Source organism: Nymphaea colorata, chromosome 6 (genome assembly GCF_008831285.2).
Source record: "Nymphaea colorata isolate Beijing-Zhang1983 chromosome 6, ASM883128v2, whole genome shotgun sequence".
NCBI lineage: Eukaryota > Viridiplantae > Streptophyta > Magnoliopsida > Nymphaeales > Nymphaeaceae > Nymphaea > Nymphaea colorata.
The window spans coordinates 582,433-610,354 of record NC_045143.1 but is presented as its reverse complement, the minus strand read 5'-3'; the positions used below and the strand labels follow the sequence as shown (position 1 = coordinate 610,354).

Genomic DNA, 27,922 nt, shown 5'->3' with positions numbered 1-27,922 from the left:
CCAAGTACATGCCTTCTCTGTCTATATTCTCCAGTAGCCTTTTCATTACTCATTTTATTCGGAGTACAGAACTGCCAATGGCTCGCCTCCTTGTTGAAAATGATCAATTTAACTCAAGAAAGCAGCTCTTTCTTTGTCTCTTTGGCTTGGAGACTCGTTCTTGTTGCGCTATATGCCGTTACCTTGTTGGACCTCACATGTTGTTTGTCTTGTTTTAGATATGAAATGCTTTTCCTTCCAGGCAGTGGCCCCATGCCACGATATGAGCATATATGATGAGATTGGTAGCGAAATATCCTATATATAATATGTTTCGGTTTAAAGAAAGAGCACGGTCAATTTTTTTTTTTTTTTTTTTTTTCATTTTATGCTTCTTCACAGTAAATTTATGCTAATTCACACTTGTCTATCGCTATTTCCTTTCAAGATTTAGTGCGGATGAGCACTAGAAAAGAAAACCCACCGCCCGAGTGAGAAGCCGAAACCCCCCTCCTTAACCTTTTGCTCTTGAGATCTAGAATTGCTTTGCGACCTGGTTTCATTTGATCAATTTAATTTTCGAAGGTGATACTGTTTGAGACTCATGTTCTGAATTTTGAAAAATTCAATCTGTTTTGGGACAATCCCAGTGGCACAAACATATTCAACAGAGCCGAGCTCCATTAACATCTGTCAGGTTGGATTTCTAGAAAGAAGTCTGCCTAAATTACATTCATAGATGACTGTAGGATATAATCTTGCTTTCTCTAAAGTTTCAAAACCGTATAATCAACTAGTTATATCATTGAAAATAAATTGAATACTGCGGTCTATGTAATTTAACTAGAAACATCGAGTTTCAAATTATATTATTTTGCGGTATAAAAAATGAAAATTAAGGATAAAAAAATCTAACGATCCGCAGTGCTTCAAAACCTGAGGAGCTAAAAAATCATGATTTTTGTTTCCAAAAGCATGACAGAGGACAATACATTTTAATCGATTTTTGGGTTCGTAGGCATGAAAGATAACGCACGAACAACAAAAGTTTGGCACTTATTTCTTGCTGACGCACATACTGATCGTTAAACTGTTGATCAAATTCTTTTGATGTGCACGAAGTCGTTATCAGAAAATTAAACGTTGTTTGCCGTTGAGCTGCCACATCCCAGAAGCACTGGCCCTCTTCCAAGATAGATCACTCCAAACGTCTCTCTTCTCTCTTCTAGATATCAAATTATTGGTCTTAATTTGCATAAGATAGTAGGAAATAGCTGCAAGATCACAAAAGAGTCGCACTTTTTGCTTGGCTATGTACTGAGTTTGTTCATCAAATTAGCAAGTGCAACAATAATTGCAAGCGAGCGACCAACTTCTGTCGAATTGTATACACTCATTGAATGGTTTGTTCCTTTTTTTTTTCTTTAATCAGCATGAGTCTGTAAGAGAGACTTAGGTTTTTGAGTTTTCACATGACATACGTAGTTAAAAGTGCTAAGCAGGACTAGGCGACAGCTCCCCAAGAAGCATAGGTGGCGGCAGTTAGTTCCCCATATTTTCGGGTTAAGAGGAAGAGGAATCCACAACCAGACCGAGAACCGAAGCCCCCTTCTCTTCCTTCTTCTCTTGTGGCTAGTGGCCAAAATTAGTTTAATATATATGTTAATGTTTTAATATATTTGATTTTTATATGTGTAAGTGCCCCAAAGAAATGAAAGATATTGAATGAGTGCCCCCACCAGAAAAAAATTTCTGGCTCCTCTAGTACTTGTTTTTTTTCTCCTCACCACCCAAAGCGGCTACTGGCTGGGAGTAAGAGGATGCAAATTTCAACTAGTAAAGTGTGCAACAGCTATTTGTATATAGTGTCTACAATAATAAAATTAAGGACATGGAATTTCATTACCATTAGCATGACTACTTCGCTATGTTCCTAACAAAGAAACCATATATATATATATATATATATATATATATATATATATATATATATATATATATATATATATATATATATATATATATATATATATGGGGTCGATCTTCGGATCCGGGTCGGACCCGACGAACGACAGAACCCCTTGAGTCACGCTCCGAAGGGCCGGGGTCACATGGGGCTGCGAGGTGATAGGCTACAGAAGCGGGGCCCATTCGCCGATCCAGCCTGTCTCTTTGTACCTGATATCCGCTGACGGAGGTGGGGTCCCGTCCAATTCCAACGGTCAGGATTAGAAGCGGCGTCATTTCAACGGCAGAGATTCGCGGAGAGCTGCCAAGTCATACCGACCGCCGGTGCTGCGAGCCACGTCATCCATGTGCGGAGTGGGCCCCGGCAGATCTCACATGGTAAGGGATTTCTATTCGGCGGGCCCCGCAGAAGCCTGCTGTTCGCGGCTGTCCGATCTGACGATCGGACGGCTCAGAGCGAGCTTTATCCCTCTGCAACCAGGAGGTATGTTGGTAGCCCGCACTTCGTCGCCGATTCGTACCTCAATTCCTCGCCCAACGGGAAAAAAAATCGCTGTTTATTTTTGCCCTGAAACCATTACCGAAATGACTAGCTTTCCTCTCTCCAACAAATTACAAATAACACCCACGCCTTTTGCCCATATCATAAGTCGAGGGTACGTTGTATTCGAAATTGCGAAATCTCAGAAGCAGACATTTTCATTGTTCGTATTCTCTGATCGTTAGACGAAAGCAACAGTCTCTGACAAAGCCGAAGATCATTGTCAAGGGTTGAGGGTGGTGGGATGTGACAGCTATTCAGAATGATTGAAAATGGTAGGCCTGTATATGTAAATTGGTGGCAACGTTGGAGATCGGCCAGTCCTCTTAGTTGCGGCTGGGTTGGTATATGAAATTCCTCGGCTGACAAAGCCGGCGAGTTTGAGAAGGCAGAAAAGAAGAGAGGAGCCGGAGACTCTCGGTCAAGGCGAGAGAGAGAGAGAGAGAGAGAGCAGGTGGAGGAGGAAGACAAAGACGACGAAGGACAGAGGAGAACGAGGACGCGTGATTCTCATCTCACTCTCTCTCTCTCTCTCTCTCTCCTCCCTTCTTCTTCTTGCAAAGCAAATAGAAGAAGGAACCAGACAACTGAAATCGCCGACATTCGTCCAGATTTTCTTAACTTCACGGATCCCCAAAAGAAATCGGTTGCGATTGTTTTTTTCTTAGATTTTCGAGGGAGGAAGAAGGGAAGGGAGGGGAGGAGGAAACGCGAACTAGTTCGCGTAAGTTGTCCTGATTTTGAGAACTTCAGAGATCCCAAAGTCTCGGTCTATTTTTTATTGGTTTTCACACACAGGGAGAGAGAGAGAGAGAGAGAGAGAGAGAGCGAGAGAGAGATGGAAGAAGGTGAAAGGGGCAGGGAGGAGGTGCAGTCGCTGATGGCAATTACGGGGGAAGTGTCGGGGATAACGGAATTCCGGTCCGACTTCTTCAGAAGGGAATTTGTCGGCCTGAGCCGGAGGGTGAGGCTCCTCGCTCCATTGCTAGAGGACGTCAGGGACTGCGCCGCCTGGCCCCTGCCCGAGGAAGCCCTCGAGGGGCTGGCGTCGTTGCGGCAGGGCCTGGAATCGGCTCGCGACCTCCTCAGGTTTGGCAGCAGAGGCAGCAAGGTCTTCATGGTATGGTCCTTCAGTTCGTCCTTTATCCTCCCCCTCGCCTGCTTTGCTTATAGTCCTTCTTAGCGAATTTTCCATTTTGAATTCGAGGAAGTTGGAGTTTCTCCTTTCACGATTGACGTCTGTCGAACGCTGTTCGTGGCTCTCTTTTTTCCCCTTTGCGAGAACATGATAAACGATCATGTCAGAATTTGGTTTAGGATTTAAGGGTACTTTTGTCCTTCTGGTAGTTTAGTGCATATTTTGACTCCTTTCCTTTTATTGCGGACCCAACTGCAGCGAATTCCTCCGTCTGTTTTTTATTTATTTGTTCAGAATGATTTATTGCGCTAGTCCGGTTTCTTTCTTCTTCATTGGCGATACATTTAGTGTGAATCTTTTGTAACCAATTGATTTACAAGCTCTGCATTTGAGCACTTTGGCTCTTTTTAAATAAAGTATCAACAAGACAGGAGAACGACTGCTGTTTTTGGAGGAAAATTAGTTTTCCTCGTTAACAAAGTTAAGGTGGACAGTTTCTTGTGCGTAGTTTGACTCTTATTCTTGGTTATGGACCTATGGTACTATTGTTCCTTACTTGGGAGAAAGTTATACATCTCATCTTTGTGTGGTACCGGGACCATGTGTGAACTCCCCGAGTCAACGTGAAGACTTTCTCCTAGAAACTAAAACACCCCACGGTCAAGATGACAAAGTTTGGCCTGTAATTGAGACGTCTAAATCGTTTGATGCTTTTACCCGGTTGAAAAACAAAAGTTCCCTTAGTTTGTGCCATTATATTTGGATCAGCAGGTTCCTGTCAGCCAGGAAATTTGTAATGCAGATTTCCCCACTTAGCTAGTGTATTGGCCATTTACTTTAACTGTTTGTACACTGAATATTGTATCCGCTATCTTTTGATATGATAACTAATAATTAATGCCATCTCCGCAAAATTTTGCCTGCCTGGAATATCTTATGTATAAAGGTATTAAAGTTCCTCGGAGAGTAAGGTCAACGTGTGAAACTATTTGTGTGCATCCAAGCTAAACTTAGAACATTGATGCCTTTTGTTAGATAATAGTAATTTATAAGGTCAAAAAATGCCAATTTCATCGTATATCAAGCAGAAATACCTACAACACCTCCAATTGCTTTTATGCGTCAATGGTATTCACGTTTTCTTCCCTTCCTACATGCAACTGCAATAAAGTTATTCCATAGATTGCTTATTATATTTTGTTAGTGTAATTTCATTACTTCATCTGAAGGTTCCTTTTCTTTGGTGCTGATGAAAATTAACAAAAGGGAAAAATAAAAGAAAAAACTCTGAGTTGCTTCAATGTACTGGAAATTTCCAGGCTAGAACATGCAATTTTTTTATGTTCTGTTGAGAGCTTCTCTGTAATAGTCCAAACTCCAAAGTAAGATAAATATCTCAGATAACTTATTACATGAATCAAAGAAATAAATCAATGATGTCCTCAATACTAGATTCAAAAGGATCATGACGGAGCAACAAGGCTGGAACTAGAGGAGTTTTAGTTAGATGTTAGTCACTATTTAGAAGAGGAAAAAAGAAAAGCACATGAGTAGTATCATAGCCCAATATTTCTGATCTTGCTTTTTCAAGGGAAAATTATGGTGGTACAACTGCAAAATATCATGAAATGAGAACCAGGAACTTCCATGTCCACCCAAAACTGGAAGCTACTGTAAGTTACTCTCTTTTGCATTCTTGATGGTTATATGGAGTTGCAACAGGTAGGGGATGGAACTCTCTGTGATTTGGTTGATTTTCTGTTGTTTATACATGGAACAGAAATTTCTGTTTATGCAATTAAACCATAAAATTTATTCCATTATTTCAGTAGGCTTAAATTCAGTAGACTTTGGAAATATTGATGTACTGGTTTCTGAAAATAATGTCTAGAAAAGGTAAATTCAAAACATGAATCCTTGCTTGTTTAATGCACATATCTGCTTTATATGGCAATAACAAGTTTAGAAGATCTGTATTGTAGTGATAGATTGTTGTTCTTTGTGCGAGCATTATAGTTCATTGTTATTATAGTAGGCCATAGGCAATAAAAAGTACTGCTTGAACAAATGTATAAGATCATTGCTTGTTTATTGGTGGATAAGGAATGCATTTTGGTTCCTCGTTGACTGCAGTTGAGTACTTTCTCATGCTGAATGCATGGTTGCACATGCCAATAGACGATAATTTATCACATACCCTTTAAATAATCAGCATTAGGGATCTGTTATATCAACCTTACGTTTTCAGCTGCAATCATCTAAACAGGCTCTTGTATTTTTTGCTTTCCATGATATCCAGTTGCATATTCACCCACGTAAATTGACTTAATCAAATTAAAGTCATTGTTTGTGACCACATGTGCTACTTGTTTATGTTTTAGTCAAATAAATGCTTGCATTTTTTTTTTGGGGTAACTTGAATCTGTGATCTATTTATAGCTTCCTTTATCCTAATTCTCTTATTCATCCGTGTGTCTGAAGTCTCTTGTAATGTCAGTTTAGAATGAAACATTTGCTTGAAGGAAAGGGGATTGCCATAAGATGAAAATAATTTGCAAATTTTCTCGGGCGGATTGTGATCTAGGATGGAGTATTGCCAATTTATTTGTCATTGATACTGTTGTATTTGACACTAGTTTCTTGTGAATGCCTTGTATAGGTTATAAAAAGAGAAGAATTGATAAACAGATTCCAGAAAGTGAACGACCAACTGGAGCAGGCTCTGAGTGCCATTCCGTATGATAAGCTTGACATATCAGACGAAGTTAGAGAACAGGTAGAGCCTTATTCACCTGACCCACAATATAACGATTTTTCACTATGTATCAAATGATTAGAATATTATTTTCATTTTATCTCCAGGCTGAGCTTGTGAATTCTCAATTTAGGCGGGCCAAAGAACGGATAGGTGCACTTGATAATGACCTTTATGCAGATCTTATTTCTCTCTATTATCAGAATGACAACATTGACGTGGATCCTGCCATAATGGAGAGACTGACACAAAAATTGCGGCTCTTGACCATACAAGAGCTGAAAGAAGAATCTTTGGCTTTACAGGAGATGGTTGTTACTGGTGGAGATCCAGATAATAGCCTGGAAAATATGTGCAGGTTACTGAGGAGAATTAAGGATTTTGTGCAGAGCCACATCCCAGAAACAGCTGATACTGTAGCAGAGAATAATGTTACTTCTTGTGATGGTGATCTTCCATCACCCATGATCCCTGATGATTTTCGCTGCCCAATATCCTTGGAATTGATGAAAGACCCAGTCATAGTTGCCACTGGACAGGTGCGAATATCCTTCATTTTCACTTTGAATGTTTTCCTTCTTTTGTTGCTTTTTATTTTCCAACTTAATATAATCCAAATTTCATTTTCTATTTCACTTGTTTGGTCCTTCTTTCCCCTCAACCTCCTCCCTTTTCTTCCTCACTGGATACTCTTTAGAGTTTGTGCTTTTCTGTCCATTTTTTTCTTTTTTCCTGTTTTTCTTTTCTTGTTTTTTTCTTTATCCACACATTTGAATTTAAGAGTGTTGCTTAGGACGTTACAACTTTTTATATCTCCATCTAGTGTCTTTAAGTTTCTATATAAATTTTGGTCTCACAGATAATGACCAAATTATCTCAGGTTTGAAGTAGGAAATAATCAACCCCAATGGTTTTGCAGACATATGATCGGTCTTGCATACAGAAGTGGCTAGATTCTGGTCATGAAACATGTCCCAAGTCACACCAAACACTCCCTCACACTATTCTTACTCCAAATTATGCCCTTCGAAGCTTGATAACACAGTGGTGTGAGTCACACGGCATCGAACCTCCAAAGCGCCTCTCTGCAAGTGGCTCTGCTGACCGTGCAGCTATTGACGCTCTCATTTCTAAGCTTTCTTCAGCCGATTTGGATGATCAACGGGCTGCTGCTGGTGAACTTCGGCTTTTGGCAAAGCGAAATGCTGATAATCGCATCTGCATTGCCAATGCTGGGGCAATTCCTGTTCTTGTCCTTCTTCTTGCTTCATCCTCAGATCCCCGTACACAGGAGCACGCGGTAACTGCCTTACTAAACCTCTCAATATGTGAAAATAACAAGAAGTTAATCATGGCAACAGAAGGAGCCATTTCAGGAATTGTTGATGTGCTACGCAAAGGAAGCATGGAAGCAAGAGAAAATGCAGCAGCTACACTCTTCAGCTTGTCGGTTGTTGACGACAACAAGGTGATGATTGGTTGTACTCCAGGGGCAATCCCAGCATTGGTAGAGTTACTGAGAGAAGGGAGCCATAGAGGGAAAAAAGATGCAGCTACTGCTCTGTTCAATTTGTGTATGTTTCAGGGGAACAGGGGAAAAGCAGTGAGGGCTGGAGTGGTGGAGACGCTAATGGAAATGGTTATTGAAGGAGGGATGGTGGATGAAGCTATAGCAATTATGGCAATACTGGTGGGCCACCATGAGGGCAGGGCAGCAATAGGATCTGCGACAGGGGCAGTACATATTCTGGTGAATATAATAAGCAATGGATCGCCAAGAAATAAGGAAAATGCAGCGGCTGTGTTGCTGACACTTTGTTCAGGTGATGGTAACCGTCATTTGGCAGAAGCACGAGATATGGGAGCAATGGAGCCATTACTGGAGTTGGCATACAACGGAACGCCAAGGGCCAAGAGGAAGGCTACTGCATTGATAGAACATCTGACCAGGTTTGAGGAGGAGCAGCAGCAACAGCAGCGACAGATTCAAGACGAAGAACGGCAATGTGAGCAGCAAGAACAGCAGCAGCAGCAGCAGCAGCAGCAGCAGCAGCAGCTCGAACAGCTACACTAATTCTCATCACCATACAACCACTGTGGATATTTGATTCTTTGTGTCGTTTATTCCAATGTACGTAGTGGAGGTGGAAGATCATCTCTACTTCCATGTTAGTTTCTGTGATTTGTTGTTGATGTATCAGTAATTTTGTCTTCTTTTTCTTTGTTATATTTTTCTAATTCTGTCATAAAAGTATATAAAGGAAAGTGGTCTCTTATCTGTTATCCGTATTAATTGTTCAGATGGATAGCTGTTGCGGAGATCATCCAAATTGAATTGCTTAGGCCAGGAAGAGAGCCGCTTTTAAAGCTATTTCATCCTGGGAAACAGTTTTGAATATATAATAAATATGTATTACTTTATTTCCTTCTTTATTTTCCCATATTGAATATTCTCTTCATTAAAATAACTTTAAATTGTGGTGGATCTTTGCATCTATGCACTCGCCCTTTGCGTGCAATGATTTTTTGGTAGAATATGGGATTGAATTGGCGACGATGTTTATCAGCTGGCCAATCGGTTTTGTGAAGCCAAGTTAATAGCTATTGCGTAACGTTTTTCTGAAAAATAGCATATACCCCTTTAACCAATCCTCACGAGTCTTCCCCCAAATCCCATCAGCATAAATTCATAATGAGGGTTTCACATAGGTGAAACATTTAAAGGTAATTCCTACCACTTGTGAGCGGACTTGTGCACGATGTGTACACAGTGCCCTTAACGAAAGGCGCCGCCTTCTCAAATGGGCATCACAGATTTAGACACTGATGCAAGGGTACTAACTTCAAGAGGCATAACCTTATAGATGGATGCAACATGTACTTAAACTGGAAGGTTTGATTGATTTTATGTGTGCGCGTCTCCCTGTGGATATGTGTGTGTGTGCGTCTCTGTGTGTGTCTATATAGGATTTTGAGAAAGAGAAGGTTTTGATTAACAACAATTCCCACAATCGTTTGAAAACTGGAATGGGTGGGGAATTCAGGATTCAATCTATATGCAGCTTGTCACCCAGATCCAAGTGTAATGAATCAGATTTGGATGAATCCGGTTCCATGTGACCCAGATCCTTGTGTGTTGTCTATCCATTTCATTCATTTTGGTTTGGTATCTAGATTCGAATTTGGATCAGCTCGGATTTATTCAGTTCAATTGCGTTCTGATCATGGGATTTAATATGACAGAGAACAGAGACATAAACGTTGTTACGTCTTAAATTGATTCCGATCATGTTCTTGGGTATAATTAAGGACCAGTCCAAATTTGAGTTTTCTTGATATCTTGCATCACCAGATGCAAGATGACCTTGGTTGCAAGGTCATACAGTCTGGTCATGCGATGATAGGCCGAAAAGTAACACCCATAAGATTTGAATTGACGACCTAGGTTATATATCTCGTCTGCAGTCCAGAAAAGTAGCGCCCATGAGATTCGAATTGGCGACCGGACTACCAATAGCCTGTCAGTCTGATCAACTACATTATGCCTCTTGGGGCTGTTGTGAGGCTATTTTGGGTTAGGAGAGAAAAAAATCTTCTACAAATGGCATGGAATATATAGGAGGCATACTATTATATATGGTAAAGTGATCCTTCATTTCTTATTAATCCAATCGGAAGTTCAGATCAGGATTTTCTTTTTGAGAATAATCGGATCCATTTCAACCTTATTATATTTGCATCAACACGCTGTTTGTTTCATGATCGGAATGCATTTGGGTCTAAATCCAGTTCCGTATTTTCACATTTTTTAAACAAAACAAAGTTTTGTAGATCGGTCTTATATGAAGACAAAATGTTCAGATCCAAACTGATGAATCTTTGATTGCCCTGTTTCACCATGTCTTCGGAAAACTGGAGTCCTTCAAGTTTGGCCCATATATTCCATCAGCAAGCTAACCAGATTGTAGTAAGATTCTTTACTTAAGTCATCAGGATGATTTTGGCTTGAGTTACGTTGTTCAAGAGGAGCATCAATGGCCAGCGATGGCATGCAGTTGGCAGCTGTTCTTTTAGCGCGTATGCCAATCAGCTTTACATCGTGACCAGCAGCATCCGACAACAAGAGCTGAAAAGAGAAGAAGAAGACGACAATGGTGAACCAAAAGAAAGCAAAAAAGTAGACGAGGGTAGGACAAGAGGAAAAGGAAACAAGGAACGAATGTGAAAGTAAAGCAGATATCAAAAGTGGGTCTAAGAAGCTTTTGCTTTAAAGACTTGATAGAGAAAGCCTTGAGGTGAAATGCGAGCGCCTAAGAGAGAGACAGAGACAGAGAAAGGCAGAAGCTCTAACATGGCCGTTCTTGTCAAATTCTGGTGTATTGATTTTGATCTAATTCAAAAGATTGTGATCGACTGCAATTCCTGATTTTATTCAGAAATCGGTTCTTACAACATTCAAACACACCTGACAAATGCACCAACATGGGTTTTTAAGTTTGGGAGATATCACTAAAAAACATGAATTGAAAACGGTAACGTTGTAGACAGGAAGAGTGATCAGTCTGCTCCTTCTTCTTTTGATTAACTTTTTGTTGTGATTTACAATGCTGGTCAAACTTCAGAAGGGGCTCTTGCAAAGGCCCTTTGGATTGTTCGGCATATTCCGAGCACATGGCGAAAGTCTCGTTCTGTGTCTCTGTCTTTCCTTTTCTCAATTGGAATTTGACCAACAATGAGAGTCCTCTCGCTCGACTCGCCCACTCGGTTACTGATCAACTCCACTCATTAGTTTGGCTGTAGAAAGAAAAGAAACGAACACCATAAATATATATAACGATGGTGTCTCTGCCTATGTAGAATCACCCGATGATAGCCATCCTACACATTGTAATGAACTATTGAGACAAAAACTAGAAAAAAAACGAGAACTAGTAATAGCAGATAATAACAAAAATGCTTATCACATCTTTTTCTTTAATTTTCTCTTAACCATTCATCATAAAGCGACTCTTGATGGGTAGAATTACCATTCAATTTTCTTTTATATATATATATATATATATATATACCACTATTCTCAACCACATTGAGCGTTCTTCTTAAAAATCCACCCATATAAATACATGAAAATTCAATATCCAAATTCGTTGGATCGAAAGAAACATGCGATGTATAAATAAGATTTTATAAAAATTAAAAAATTAATGGCCTTAGTTAAGCATCTTATTTCCGTTACTGGTTTTCAAATATACAATATTGTGCATCCATATATGCGGTTGGATTTTATAACAAGAAAAAAAATATTAAATACTGGAAGTCGGACATTGCAGAATATATCTTGGGTGACTAATTTAATGACTATATATATAATGATTTTCTAAATATTTGACAACATATATGAGTGAAAAATACTTGAAAATGAAAAAATCTTGAAAATCTGATGTCCGGAATAAATTTTGTAATTAGCTTCGAAAGCAAAGATTGTTAATCTTAAAGCTCTTATAATTAAAACCCCACCTATACGTCGAATGTAGATTATATATATATATAGGTATATGTATATGGTTTTATATTAATTTCATCAATAAGATCAGATTAATCATCGCAGTGTTCTGCGTGTGCATGCATGAAAACGCATTCAAATTAATGGTGCGAAGCGAGTTAGATCTGGTACCACCCAACACATTTAATCGCAAGTCTGAATCCTCACTTCACTGGCACAAAAGATAAAACCGCGGCAATCTTCAATTACCTGACCTCGTTCATTTGCAATGCACTCTGATAAGAAAATGAATGGTGTATGGATTTTTCTACTAGTTTTCAACTGAAAGAGTAAAGTAGCTTTTGATCATTTTAACCGAAACAGGGAAGAGGAAGCATCAGTGAGCTGTAAAGGCTGATGAATGATCGGCCAACAGCGGTGATCGACATGAGGGACAGCCATGATTCAGCAAAAAAGGTGAGCTCGGTCTGCGCTTCCGCCTGCGAGGCTGTGAGACCGAGTTAAACTAAAGACGATCCGGGCATATGATTGAAGATGTAGGGGAACTTCTGATTCATGATAGTATATATACAAATTAAACCTCCACATTTATGAATTTAATATTATCCATGTTTGCATGAAATTATGTAAGTAAAACCTTCGTATCTATGAATTTAAGATCGTTACCTCCCATACCCACTTTGACTAGAGAGAAGAGAGAGAGAGAGAGGGTGTACATAAATTTCTCAAACCTGTGAAGTTTTTTTATAAAAGTTACTCTCAAACTTTTTTCATAACTGTTTAAGAATCTTATTTATCTATATTTATATTGTGCACTATAGCTAGTTTGGAGACCATATTTAGCGTGTGCAGTGGAAAAGAGAACAAGACATCTCACTAAGATTCTTGGAGAATCAATTATTAGTATCCCGATCTACCATTCTTTAAAAAAAAAAAAACCCCTAAAACACGAAACGAACATCAAATTCTCGATGATCGCTATATATAGTGCTGATCTACATAACAACGTGAATATAAAAATTTAACTAAATGCTTACAAAATTATGTTTTTGGCCGCACTCCAAATAAAAAAATACTTATAAGATCCCTCATGCCTCAAATTTCGCCCAGCCTGTAGCAAGTCGAAGGAGGCGCCCACATTTGTAGATGGTGTAGGTTAGTCTACCGAATGACACAGGTGCTATACACTGCAATCTCCATCAATTCAGACACCAAAGAATCCAAGAGAATCTACCTGCAGGTGACAAATGCATCCAAGAAATTCCCGGATGCCAACTCCCAGAGATCGAGAGAGAGGGAGAGCTAGGAAACTGCAGGAAACAGAGAAACATCCACAGTCACCCACTGTTCAGGAACATAATTGTCGGCTGTTCATGGAGTTAACGTGAAGCACACACTTCCTTTAAACGTGCTCCGATACACACAAGCACACACAGATGCGTAGATCGCTCTCTGTTGCTTTTCTTTTTTCTTCAAGTGTTCTCTCTTCTTCTTGTGCGCCTTTCTCTTTTCTTGTCACAGAAACAGAGAACAGGGAAATCCTTTTGCATCGACCTGTTGTTGGTGCTGCAGTAGTTGGTGCTTGATGGAAGCATCTTTTCTTTTCTGGGGCTTCGAGATTCAGAAAAGCAGGTCGGGGTGGTACTACTGGCTCCTACGTCCAACGCCATAGCCAGAGAGCTCCGCCCTTCCTTGAGATCCCCAACGCCTCTCATTCACGTAAGAATATTTTCTTTCTTTCCTTTCCTGCCCGCACTTTCATACATTCTTTGAATACGATCAAATGGTTCCTTTTTTTCCTCCCTTCTTTCTTCTCTTTCATCAAATACGGTAGAGCATTGAAAATAACGCCTTTTCTTGGATGTTGTTGTAGACAGACTCCTGTAATTGGAATTCTTTTTTAAAAACTTTTTGCTTTTATTAGGGTTTTAATAAAACTACATCGTAGCTGTTGCTTCCCTAAGGAACTGTACAATTTTGTACCCAGTTCGTTTTCTTAATAATTAGTTTTAAGGTGCAACTTTACCCATCTTTTTGCTTCTGTAAAGGGATTCATCTTCAAATTCCATACTGCCCAAGATTGAATTTTCATGTCGTTAAACGGATAATCCATGTACCGAAACAATTTTGATATCGAAACTCGTGAATGTTTTTAATTAAACATTCATGATTTTTTATTTCTTATAGTCTTTTTAGGGGGGCAACTGCGACCTCCGTCACATCACCTGATATCGTTGAGCGATGCGAGAAAGATTTGAAGACAAACTTGAATGGACTACCTTCTCTCTCTCTCTAAAAGTACGAGCTCCACGGCTACCGGCGACGCAAAATTCTCAGCCAAAGTATAGAGATTCATGTTGCAGGCACAGCTACGATTTGATTAGCAACGGAGTTTGGTTCATTAATGCCCGGTACGTTTAGATTGAATTCAGGACACTTCTTTAAGAATCGATCGTCTCCTTTTTTCATGAGCATTACCATCTCTTGACTGGTAAACAGATGTACACATGCAGGATCCAAGAATCATTTTCCATCAATTCAAACTGAACCACCTTCAACTTGAGCATCTTTAAACTAAACTCTTCAACAAAGCAAACTGTGCTACTAAAGAGACAGACAGATAGCTCGCCGAGAAGTAATTAGAGTTCTGTTGGTTCATAGAAAACGCAGAAATGAGCATATGGGTCTCTTCAAATACATCTCGATATACGCTTCCTATACCAGATAAAAAACGCAGGAAAAAAGTCGAGTATAGTTAAAATGCTATTTCCAAGGCATGCGGCGACTATACTGAAGTAGGAGGTACGGTGGCCAGGAATGTTGAATGATATATTCATATTAGTTTCAGCTCCAACCATAACCAACTTGATCGGCTACGAACTTGGAGTCAGACTAATCAGATATGAAGTTCTAAAACCCAATCAGGATTCGACCGAGAGGCATAATTTTTTTTTTTTAAAAAAAAAAGCTAACGTTTGCATGTAATTGGTTCAAACCCTTGTTGGATCTAGACCCAGTTTTAAATTGATCATATAACATAAACCAAATAACGAGTCCCCAGACAGATGATCCTATTCTCTTTACCAGATTCAACGTCTAAACAGGTCGTCAGCTTTAAGATTGGCAACGGATATTTACAACCGGATGAACATCCCTGATGGCGGTGCATGGTAATGTCGTTTGCGATCTTAAATCATTGACATCATTATTGTTTTCAATGTATCCGGGTATTTAGAGGCCTTCAAAACCTATAGGTCCTATTGATCAACAAGAGAGCCGAAGCTATCATCATTGTGGGCTCGAGACCTACTTTGGGCAGTGACAGAGCCAAGATTTTTTTATTTGTGCGGCACTTTCATTGGTGACACAACTTTGGTGTGGACATTGCATAAAATTTTAGAATGTAAAGTTAACACAATATAGTGAAATTTTTTATAGACTGACACAATATAATGAAGTTAACACAACTGTAGCAGTGGCCTAAAACAGTGAACAAGTAACTCCGCTACTAGCTTTGGGTTATTCTGTTATATCGGTCGCATGAGTTGACACCTTGACTGCTCAAAACAAGATTGACGGCCAACCAACCTCCATCTCATCCATTGCGCAGAAATGGCTACAATTTGATAGGTCTTTTTAAGGTTTTTAATTATTCAAAATGAGGTTAAGAGTTCAACAGCATCATATCGATAGAGCGTCTCCTATATGACCCGATCCGAGCCTCAGCCTAACCCTAGTTTGTCTCTATTGAAGAAATGCATAAATAATTAAAAAGGGGTTCATTGATATGGACCCAACATCTTAGGCTGATACCCTGGAAGCGGGTCCAGCCATCAAGTGCCGAATTGCACTTTTCTAGGCAAAAAGCCGCAGCTTCGGATCCCACCATGTTCACCTTGTTCCCATAAATTAAAATCCCACCCTTGCGATCTCGTTCAACATTATTGGCATTTTTAACTTGCTTAAATTTTACTACGTGATTACTTGTGTTTATTGGTTTATTATCGTGGAGCGATCTAAATGCTTGTTCAGCCCCTCCTCGACAGAGCAGAATCTGATCAAGTGAAAAAATTTGAATGTGATTTCAATCTGATTATACTTCTTCTACATACCTCTTAATCATGTATATAATATGCTAGAGCCAAACTAAAAACTTCTGATCTGTCTGATCAGTGCTATTAAGTCTGTCAGTCTGATCTGTCTGATTTCAATCTGATTATACTTCTTGTACATATTAGGCCAAATAATGCACGATTTTCCACCACTCAGGTCTCATAAATTAAGATCATCCAAGCACAAAATATTTACTTTTGCTTCAGCTCATTCATGTGTTCAGTCCTTACCTTCAGCCGAATGAGGAACTGGGAGAGATCTACCCAATAATTTATATAAATTAAGATCATAAACCAACCCATCAAAGTATTTGAACACATTGGTGCTTTGTATTCTTGACTCACATGAACAAGGTGGGAATCAAGTGGCTTTAAGTTCTGCATCTGTCATACGATTTTAGAATGGCTGGTTGGGTCTTCTAATTCTGGGAGAAGGGAGACTCATTGTCCAGAACCAGAGAGTGGAAAATCCTTCATTGTCCAGAACCAAAGAGCCGACAATCCTACACAACCAACGGCAAAAGAAAGGAAGGATGTGCTCGCAGAGGTATCTTTCCTCACATTTTAGGGAAACAAAATTATGCATATGCTTTAAATAATTCTAACTAAGCATATATAGAAGTTCTAAAAAATGTTATTCGGTCCATGTATAAATTCTCAAAATCTACTTATGTCACTGCACCCAACCCTTTGCCCCTTTAAGATAAAGAGCTTGTTTAGGTGCCTCACCTGATAGTGCCACCTCTACATGAGGTTGACACCCCTTACACTCAAAATAGATACTGATCTTCACCTGCCAACCCCTTGAAGAACAGTTGGCTCTCTGATTGATTATATTATATAGATAAGGCTGCAGGTGGGTTGGATTTGACTAGTCTTGTCATTTTTTGCTACAGCGTGTTTATCTATCGTAGCCAAATTGTACCCAAACAGTCTTAAACTGCATTCCAATCGTGTTCCATATCTTAGTTATAGGGAGAGAATTGATCCTTTGTTTTAGGGAAGAGTCCCATCGTCTAGGCGAGCATTCATTATTGTATGTCAGCACGTAGCATCATGCTTTTCTCTTTATTCTCCTAAAGATGAGCATCATAAAACAGCAGTTTCGACCATGAAAGAGACTCGGTTGACGGCACTTATGGTGAAGGTTGAGCACGATATGATGCAGAACTAGTATTACTTGACTCGCAGCCAATATTCTTCTGTTTATATATACCGCAACTTCTCCAATCTCGATAACTTCACTTCTATTTTATCTATTTCTTCATCTTTTGAATTACATTTGATAAAACATAAAAAAATAAAAGCTAGTTATTAGAATTGGTGGTATCAGAATCTATAGTTTCCACAAGATTTTGATGAAAGGGTACATTTATTTGGTTAGAATAAGGAGGAACCTGCTCAACAGGACTCGAAAATGAGATCACAAAATAACAAACAAAATGTATATATACATACATACTCAGTACCTTGGCATGTGCATCATAAAGTGGTATCTCTTGTGTATTCAAGTGTGAGACTCTCTCTCTTGCTACATAAGAGTATGAGAATCTCCCTCTCTCTCTCTAGAAAAGAGGAAAGAGTGTCTGTGTTGTGGAAAGAGAAAGAAAGCTGAAGGGTCGGATCGGAACAGTTCACGCCGATCCACGTGAAGGAGCATCGTGTAGAATTCTGGGCTCCTCTTACTTTGACGGTCGTACCAACCAACTCTCCCTCTCTGTATCTTTCCGACCACTCTGATCCATTCATCCATATATATATATATATATATAACTCCATTATCCTTCAACTCTCTGCCTTCCTTTCTTTTCTCTCCTTCTAACCGAATCAGACATTCGCCACCCTCTGGTCATCTTTTGACCTGATAAGCAAATTACCAAAATGTCTCCAAGCCTGCAACCCCAAACCCAAGACTAATTCACTTAACTTTCCACTAATGATCTATATATTAACCACTTCACTCACTTTTTCTTTCTCCAACGCAAATCTCTCTCTCTCTCTCTCTCTTTTTTCCGGGTCGCCGGGTAATACTGACAAAGACCAAGAAGATGATATACCCATTTCGATCGGTACACTGCCATGGCGTCTATATCGTCTTACAGAAGCATGTCGCATGCAGCATTTCTAAAGATTAGTAGCAAATATTCAGCATAAAGATGATCAATGGATGAAAGCAGTACTCCCACAATGATGAAATGAAAATTACTACATTTTCCGACAGACAGACGAACACGATGATGCCGTTAATGGAATATACAAACTATAAATATTAGATATTTTACGATCCTCTTGATTTATTAACGACGCATTTCCGTGTCTTCAAACCCCACCAACATTTTCTGTAGATCTTTGAAAAACCTCTTCGTACAGTTGGTCTTGCTTAACTTTGGCGTTGGTTGGTGATGGTTAGACAGTTCGTTATCAGTGGAGGGAGGGCGGAGAGGCGGGGGTGGCAGACGGGGACCTCCATCCACCACCGCCACCAGCAGCAGCAGGAGCAGTAGATAACAGGAGGCAGAAGCAGCGGCAGGATGAGCAGGAGCAGCAGAGCGAGAGATGCTGCTTTTTTACTTTATTCTCTTCTCTCTACTAATCTGTCTTGGGGACTGCGAAAAAGTTATGCACACCCACCCTCCCCCCCTCACATGAAACGAGAGAAAAGCAACGCAGAGAGATAGAGAGGGCGAAGAGGCAGCTCAAAAACTGTCCAAAGTTAAGAAAGAAAAAAGAGGCAGAGGCACATCGCATCCAAGACCAAGATTTCCCCATCTCTCTTTCCTCCCATACGTCTATTGTTGTTTAGCCTGGTCAGTATTCTTATTACTATTTTATTTATCATCTCTCTCTCTCTCTCTCTCTCTCTCTCTACAAACACATGCGCATTTATCCGCTTATAGACAAATACAAAAAATTGGCTTATGATTCTGCACTGCTTCTCATCTCTCTCAGAGTTGCAGACACAAACAAACACGCAGAAGAGACACACATTCGATCACATCACACGCTTGCGCCAGCCTTCGCCACGGGGGGTTTTTCCTCAGAAATGACATTTCACTCAACATGGCCGTGCAAAATCGTATGAAAATTTCACACTCTTTCTCTTTCTACCAACAGAAAGTTTCATGCACGAATAACTTCTCCCCTAAACAGATGAAAATGTGCAAGCAACGCTTGCGGTTCCCGAAGTACGGCACTTATAGAACATTTATATAAGGACCAATATCTATAACTGCGTTTATCTTTCTGTTCGACACACCATCTCTTATTCCTACCGCAGAAAGATCCAACACTACGTTCAGTCATGTCTACATTGTAAGCCGACCTGAAACAATTATCTCCTGAGACGTGCATTCGCCAGGTCTCAGTAGTTTCCATCTGGTATTCTACTGTTCTAATCAAATTAGTAATGCTACAAACCACTGAGGAGGGGAAGAAGAAGGAAAGAAAATGTTTTCACTATGTGATTAAAACCAATACTAAAGGAAAGAAAGAAAAAACTTGACTAACATATAATCTGTTACATGCTTGTATTCATTTTCTCCTGGATCTCAGTATCTAACAGAGCTTGAACAAACCCCCCCCCCCCTTCCTTTTTTTTTCCTCCTCTTTCTCCCCCACCAAAAAAAGAGAAAAAAGAAGCATTTCTACTCTACACTCCCAACAATAAAAGGAATTGAAGTACCACAAGTTTCTTAGTTTCAACAACATTGTGACCTGAAACATAATCCCCACTGCTAAAACCTACACCATTGAATGGAATTTTCAGAGGAAAACTTCGAGTGTTACTTTCTATAATTCAGTAAATTCAAATTTTACCCGTCAGGTTATCATCACAAGAGCGAGCTCGTGGTTGAGGGAAAACTGGAGAGATCACCCCATGCGTTTCCACCCCAATATGTGAGATTCTGTGGCTGATTATCTTCCATCTTAACTGGGGTACCGCCATTACCGAGGTGGCTTGGTGGCTTGTTTCTCAGTTGCGTTGCTGCCGCGGCTGCCGTAGTAAGATACTGCTGTTCTACCAGTCCTTCCCCATCAAAAGGTAGCAACAACTGTGGCTCCACGAGGGCCAAATTATCGGGTCGCGGGAAGGCGGTCGGAAAATGCTGCTGAATCCTCCATTGGCTTAGGCTGCTGCTTTCTGGATGATCATTTGCCGCCACGAAATCCAGGCCCAGTGAGTTTCCGGCACCGGAAGTTACCAGATCCCGACTGGGGAAGGCTAAACCGATGTCAGTTCCAGTACTGCCGTAGTCCGAAAAGCCGTGAAGGGTGGGAAGGAAAGAAAGCACGGACGGTGGAGCTGGGTTGTGATCAAGCCCAAATATCTCGCCGGTGCAGTTGCCGGAGGACATCACCGTTGCACCGCCGGAGCTGCCAGCGCTGCCAGTCTCGAGAGCTTGAGACCGGCTGCTGTTGTTGCTGTTGCTGTTGTTGCTGCTGCTGTTCTTGTTCCTCTTGTTCCTCCGGCACCCGCCGCCAACCGGAACGTTCCTCAGGGCGCCACCTTTGGTCCAGTATCGGCGGCAAGTTTTGCAGAAGTGGCGTGGCTGAGAGAGGCTATAATTATTGTAGTAGCAGAATTTGGTGTTTGTGGATTCGCAGCGAGGGCATTTGAGGGCAATATCCGGTGGCTGAACTTTTGCAAGTCGGGCTCGTTCCGCCATAAGTATCGGCCTCGCGGAACCTCCCGAACTAGCAGCTGTGCTTGTCGGCATCATCTCTGAAGGCAGCGGATGAAGGATCGGCATCGGAGGATTGTCAGCCGACGATCCGGTGACAGTACCACCACCGCCAGCACCAGGAGCACCACCTACTCCACCCGCAGCTGCACCGCCGCCACCACCACTGCCTGCTCGCGGATGATCCTGATGAAATTCAAGAGAAAGCATTCAAAAACCCTGAAGTTCAGTGGTATATTCAAGAGGAGATCAAAAGGGTATCATTTCTTTCTCTCTCTCGTTTGGTCTCTCCATCTTTCTCAAAGAGGGATATCGAATTTCTTACCTGCTGCCAATTGGGTGGATCTAAATAAACTGGAATTCCAGTAAAAACCATCGTTGTTGTTTCTCTTTTCTCTTTCTCTTTTTCTTTCCTTTCCCTTCTTTTTTCTTCCTCTTCCTTTCTCCTCCTTTGTTTGCTGTTAATGGAGAAATGACTCACCAGAATAATACTGGAGGACTTGCAGATGCAGAGAGAGAGTCAGAAAGAGAGAGAGAGAGAGAGAGAGAGAGAGGGAGGGAGATTTTCTGTCTACGGAAGAGAATTTTGGAGTTACTTCGCCATTAAGCTTCTGATACAGAAGTGTTTGAGGAAAAAGGGAGGGTAGGCTTATGCATGGAGAGAGAGAGAGAGAGAGAGAGAGAGAATTGAAAAAGATAAAGGAAGCCTTGTCCACAGAAACCCTAACGATTAATATAAATTTTGTCTGCAGAAACACATTTTATTTGCACAAGCAACAAACAATAGAAAAAGGAAAAGGTGGTGCTGGTGGAGGGAGAGGGGGCCACCTGCTCTTCCATCCTTGTCTCCGGTTGCTATTCCGGCGTATGCCCGCCGGGACAATCACAGCGGCCACGACACCATGATTCGCTCGGAGCTACTTGCCCATCAAGAGTGAACAATCTCCACACCATCTTTTTCCTTTCCTTATTGCCAACTCACACCACATTGTGGGAACTTCACACTACAGATTGTAATAACTTCTTGCTTGGATCATATATGTTGCTCCTAAATGCTCGACATAAACATTCGGTTGTATAACTGTGGCGCCCCGGTCATGATAGGTAGACGGCAACCGGATTGTGGTGATTCTGGAGACGTATCGCTTCACGGATATGGTTTCATTTATGAACTTAAGTGAACGCGTTACTAGCAACGCCGGTGTCATATCTTCGGTTAGATATACACGGCGATAAATACCGGCGACAATTTCCGAAAACTTTGCCGAAAGTTTTTAGCCAAACATTTATGAATTTTTAGGCGGCTACTGTGTGTGCATATATATATATATATATATATATATATATATATATATATATATATATATATATATATATATATATATATATGTTACCGATTTAAACGCTCAGCTAGATCGGTTAATAATCCACAAGAAAATTATTGTATACATTTTATAAAATAAAACAGAAAGGAATAAAACAACTAATCAATTAAAAGTATTTTCAAATGATTAAAAACATGAGTAATATGGCGTGTTATTTCCACATGGATCGATAAATCGAACCGACTGGCCACCAGCTCGGTCTCAATGAGCCGGTTAATAAATATTTGATAACGTATCTGAACATTCAATAAAGAGAGAAATAGGCTGACTAGCTTTCAAGTTTCCACTAGAGAATGGATTTCCAGTGGAAGTAAAACAAAAGGAAGTAAAAAATAGGAATGTGTTAAAATCTACACACACACACTATATATATATATATATATATATATATATATCCATGGATTCTAAGCATATCAGACCATGGAGATTAAATGGGAAATATGGAGGCCAAGCTTTTCAATTTCTTAGTCATCCATCTTTCAAATATCAAGAGCTGATATGATTCCTTATGAGTCTGGTACCTAACTATCAATTTCTCATATACACACGCCTTACATACACAACCCCCAAGCAACTGTATATAATACTGAGGGAACAATGTTTTCAACAAATCCATTTCCTTTAATATGTCATGATTCTTTAGGATCCTTAGTTTTTTGTGGGTAATTAATCATATTTCTATATTTATTTTTCTCTTCCTTTAGTGAATGTATCATATACCGAGTAATCCTTTTATTTTTTTTGGCTTAGTGGCACGCACTGATATCGACGATATCTTAGAAAAAGTTGGTTTTCCGTATTATTCCTTCTTTAATTATCTGGTTTAGTTAAAGTTGTACTGATAATGTGCTGGTAAAGATGGGGAGGAAGAACAAGGACCACAATCTGCAGCAAAACACGCCGTCGTTTTTCCACCTAGTGAACACTTTCTTCTTCCTTCCGGAAATGAGGAAATTGAATCAAAATCTAGATTTTCAAAACCTCTTTGTATTTGTTGGACTTGGGTTTATGTTTTAGGAAATAAATTTCTCAGTTTAATAGAAATGAAAGATACAAAACAGAATCATTGAAAAAGAAGAAGCCAACGGTTTTTTTTCAGTTTTGAAACTTTTTTCCACCTCTTGCGGTGGGACGAAATTTCAGAACAAGAAGTTTATGAGAGCCGACTTAAAATAAGTTATTTCATCCCAAGTTTGATGGGCAATAATTTAAAAAAATAAATTAAATTTTATTTCTAATATTTCCTGCCGATCAATCAAACGTGCCCTCAATGATCTTGAAGGAAAGCCACTTCTTGGGAGGAGTGTATAACATTTTAGCATCGTTATCTAGAAGGGGTTGGTGCAATGAATAGGATGAAAACTGGCGGCCAGTTTTCTTGTCAAACTCTCATGACATCAATTCTTTGTGTTGCAAAAAAAATGCACTAATATGCAAGTTGAAGCATAGTAAAAGCATACACCAGAACACAAAAAGCATTAATCATGAACCCTAGAAACATGGAGGAAATGGAAGAGGCTTCGGCCTTTACTAGAGTGGTGGAATTAGCCTACCGCTCACCCAAAAGAACCTCCTTCAAGAAGTTTTGCCCAGAGAAATCGAATTCTAGCTGACTGCTACCTAACTTCAAATCTGATAAATACCTTTTAAGACAAAGTTTACCTTTAAGATAACTAGATAAATGTCAATTGCTAGGATATTCTGTGGCATTATTATTAAAAAGCAATGCATATCCAGATTAGATATCTTGTTCTGGAATATGGAAGCATCAGGTATATATTGAAAGATGTAGATGTGGCTCAGTGTACAAATTGGACTTTACACCTTACCGTGATGTTAAAAGCATGGCATTTTAAGGGCCCAATGGAGCTCAACTTGCAGCAGTGGGACGGATCTCAGGTTCAATATAAATACAGGGAACTATTGTGTTGTGGCTAAATTATCACCTTTAAAACGTAATATTGAATGTGATGGGCCATAGAGACAGGGAGTCCCCATTGTGAAACGCATCCAAGCGGGTCACATTACTTGGCCCAGATCTCATCTCTCCCTACTTATGTACGTGTCTTTGATAGCCTTGGATCTCAATGCATCGAATTCTCTTTTATGTGGGACTCACATCATAAATAAACATCTGATTTCACCCACTAAGTAAAAAAAAAAAAAAGACTTGTGATCTTCAGTATATGACCAAAACTCATATTTGAGGTTGGATGGGAGCGGGGTCCTTAAATCCTCGGATATGTGATTCTCATAAGCGACTTCAAATCACCTCGGATCTGAGATTGGCGGTAGATACCCAACCCCTCGAATTTTTTATCTAGTTGGACTTGGATTTGGAATGCATGTTGAAAGGAGCAGAGGGTAGCACTATATCTCTAGTGCCAAGTTAGATGCAAGTTCAGATGGATTGAATTCAATAAGGGGGCAAGTCAGAGCCCCCTATAAGGACAAAAAGGTAAAAGGGCAAAAAAAAAAGTGTTTTTCAAATGACAAATGTGTCCTTGAGAAAATGAAGAATGCCGTAAATAGAAAAGGCAACCTGCCTCGTCGTAGGTGGGTCCTTTGGACATCGGATCGACTTTACACGACGAGTCAAGTGCTTCTAGTTGGTCCAACACATGATGCTTGTATTCATGTCATTTTGTAGATTTGATACAATTGCATATTCTGGATAAGCAAGAGGAGTATTTCATCATACCGCTTAGAGAAGAGCCAAAGCTTCCACCCGACCACTCCTCCTCCTATCATATAGAGGTGGCTTTCGATACTTTAAAGTGTCGTTCTTGTCATACTTCAACTTTCATGTTAATAGCCTCCCTTTTTTCTCTTCTTTCCTTTTCTTTTGAGGCACAAGGGGTTGACACCCTAGGGTTTCAAAACAGAAACTGGTCGCTTATATAGAGTTGATGCTTGGAGGATCACAATTTCTATTCGGAGGAAGAATTGAAAATAGAATTCAAACTGGATAATAAATCGGATTAGCCATGCTCTACTGGACATGAATACTCCACTTCATATGCTCAGCTGGACATTGGTTTGGACATGGACCATATTACAAACCACACAACCAAATTCCTAGCTACCCAAAAAAGGTATTGGTTCTCCAAAAAAAAATAATAAGGCAGTATTATATATATATATATATATATATATATATATATATATATATATATATATATATATATATATATATATATATATATTCATGGTGAGCGTCCACGTAGTAAGTAGAAGTTTAAAAGTTTGACGAATGGTGGTGGGAAAGAGATGGGGAATCTGGTAAGAGTTGATGATGAGTGGTAGTACTGATGAACAGGGAGTCGGCGGCGGGCAGCAGGTTGGCATGGGAAGGACGAAACTCCAAAGCCAAAACCAGGTAGGTCCCCGTCCCCGTCCTTCCTCCCTTACAGATCTCTTGCTCCATGGCGTCGATTAATGGGCCTACTGATCAGAAGCATCCACATGTTAGGGAGGTCCATCTGGTGGTCCGGCCGGTTAGATCACTCCCTCTCGTTCTCTGCCTGGAGGACTGCATGTGATTGCTTTTATGCATGAATTCTCCTGCCTCGACATGTGCTTGCTTGCCCCCAACAACCCAAGGACGCCAACCACTCTCTCTATCACTTTCCCCCTCCTCTCTCTCTCTCTCTCTCTCTCGCTTTCCCTCGATCCATCATCAACCCCCTCACACATGCAACCCATGATGCACTGTGTGTGAAGAGCCAGATGAATGTCTGACTTTTGTTTGTATATATATATATGTATATATATTCATTGTCTTGAACTTAGACTACTCATGTCATCTCAGTGGGTTTTAAATATCACGTCTATCAAGTTATATGCATTTGTGTGGCTATAACTTGACAATTTTTTTGCAATTGTGCTCAACGAGAAGCATCCTCCTTATTGCTTGGCAATATGAATAGTTTGTTCGTGTTTCATGAACCTACCTCAATCTGTGAATCAGGTTCTTTAAATAGTAGTAACACACTTTGGTTGTCCTCAAATGGAGTAAGTCGTTTACCCATTTTTGAGAGAACTGCAATGTGAGATAAGGATCTCATATCCATGAATATAAAGTCTGGCGCCCCCTTCGATCCAACCCTAGATATGTGTGGTTGTTGCTGCTTAAAGGTAGACCAAAAAACCACAATGCCCAAATTCGCTATTCTTTTAAACCGTGGATCCCACAAAGTGTAGATCAGATCAGCCTAAAGGTCAGAATTCATTAAGAAAAGTTTAATCTGGGGAAAAAGTCTCTGATATATATATGCATTTGAACTCTAAGAAGAAAGAAGAACACATGCAGCTGGTAGAGAGTGCAACCTTTTGGAGGAGACTGGTCACTGAGGGAAAAGGGAGAAGATTCACTAGGAAAAGCATGAGGAATAACCACTCTACATTCTATTAGAGCAGCCTTATTGCATGTATGTACCAAATGAAACATCTGCTAAACATGATCTACATGTTATGAACAAGGGATCCACCACACACCTGCTTCATTGGGTCTGCTTAATTAAGCTAGGATGCAAGGTTCTTCTACTAAAGTTGATTCAAGCGAGTCAGCCACGCGGTTTCTGCCACTTGGAAGATGACCCATACGACAGAGTGCCGGCCTCGCGTCCTCGATCCCAGGTGCTTCGCTGACATTTGGCCGAATTGAATAATTAAAAAAACAAAATTCATACATCTATAGACCTATACCTTTACCTAAAATAACAAAAAAAAATGTAAACATGGATGAGTCTTCACAAGCTAAGTACTATAAAAAAAAAAATGCGCACTAAGGTATAGACAAGAACCAATGCGCAACAACATGGGCATGTCGATTTCAAAAGGTCATAGTGTATAAATTTATGTTATATCTTGTTTAAGCTTATAATAACGTGTTTATTACTGCAATTATTCACTACTTAGTAGTTCAAAGTCGGTCTAACGTAATCATCACATGGTATCTTGTAGACTTTAGTTGACCAACCAAATTCATTAATACTAAATTAAGTGGGTCCAACCCGCTCTAGTCAAATAAATCTTCAGTTGTTTCCACTAGGAGGGGCGAACCAACCAAGAACCACAAATTATTAACGGGTCAAGAGGCAAATTACGAGGTCAATCATTTTTGGTACTGGATCGACCGACATGGATCGTATCAATTACAAATGAATACTACCTTCTCCATTCAGTGAATTCGTCTTTTTTTTATATAATTAATTAAAATGGATCCATGACAAACTGATTCGATTAAACCGTTGCGGATCCGGTTGAAGGGATTTGGATCCGGGTTTGGATCAAACCGGGAAACTGAAGGGGGGCCCAATGGAGGATTTTTTTTTTTATTTTTTTGCCGTCATCAGATGCTCTTGGTCGGCGAACCCTCTCTCTCCTAGTGCCACGTAGGCGGAGTGGGACCCACGCGGTGGGAGGGTGTGGGTCCGCCTCGAGGGAAAGAAAAGCAACCACGCCTTGCCTTTTCCCTTTCATTCTTCTTTCCGCCTTCCTCCATTATTGTTTCAATTTTGGACAACCGGGAAAGGGACACAGGTGGTGGGCCCGTAAATACCCCGGCCATGTCGGGGCCTTTCGGTAATTTTATTTAGCGACTTTGAGGTTTTGGATCATGAATTTCTTAAGGAAAGTGGTACACGAGTATATGGCTTTATTTTTTATTTTTTACCAAATAAATATTCTGATTTTTCAGCATTAAATTGTTTTTATTATAAAACTAGTTTATGATTACCTTAAATTAGGGGTGAACAACGAGACGAGCTTGACTCGTTAAAGCCGAGTCAAGCTCAAGTTTATGAGTCAACTCGTTCAAATAATTGAGTTGAGTTCAAACTCAACACATAACTGTCG

General features: G+C 40.1%; 2 protein-coding genes across 2 annotated transcripts; one reads left to right on the top strand and one right to left on the bottom strand.

Annotated features, from left to right (window-relative positions):
• Positions 1 to 2,815: 2,815 nt before the first annotated feature.
• On the top strand, positions 2,816 to 8,802 carry LOC116255779 (protein spotted leaf 11-like). The gene is made up of 4 exons (XM_031631781.2): positions 2,816 to 3,608; positions 6,286 to 6,402; positions 6,489 to 6,920; positions 7,301 to 8,802. The coding sequence occupies exons 1-4, from the start codon at positions 3,327 to 3,329 to the stop codon at positions 8,453 to 8,455; spliced, it is 1,986 nt and encodes a 661-aa protein (XP_031487641.1). The 5' UTR covers positions 2,816 to 3,326; the 3' UTR covers positions 8,456 to 8,802.
• Positions 8,803 to 19,600: 10,798 nt separating this feature from the next.
• Positions 19,601 to 21,387, bottom strand: LOC116255648 (dof zinc finger protein DOF2.4-like). The gene is made up of 2 exons (XM_031631532.2): positions 21,004 to 21,387; positions 19,601 to 20,864 (listed from the first exon to the last, which is right to left on the bottom strand). Exons 1-2 carry the CDS (start codon positions 21,052 to 21,054, stop codon positions 19,827 to 19,829), a joined length of 1,089 nt encoding a protein of 362 aa, XP_031487392.1. The 5' UTR covers positions 21,055 to 21,387; the 3' UTR covers positions 19,601 to 19,826.
• Between the last annotated feature and the right edge of the window lie 6,535 nt (positions 21,388 to 27,922).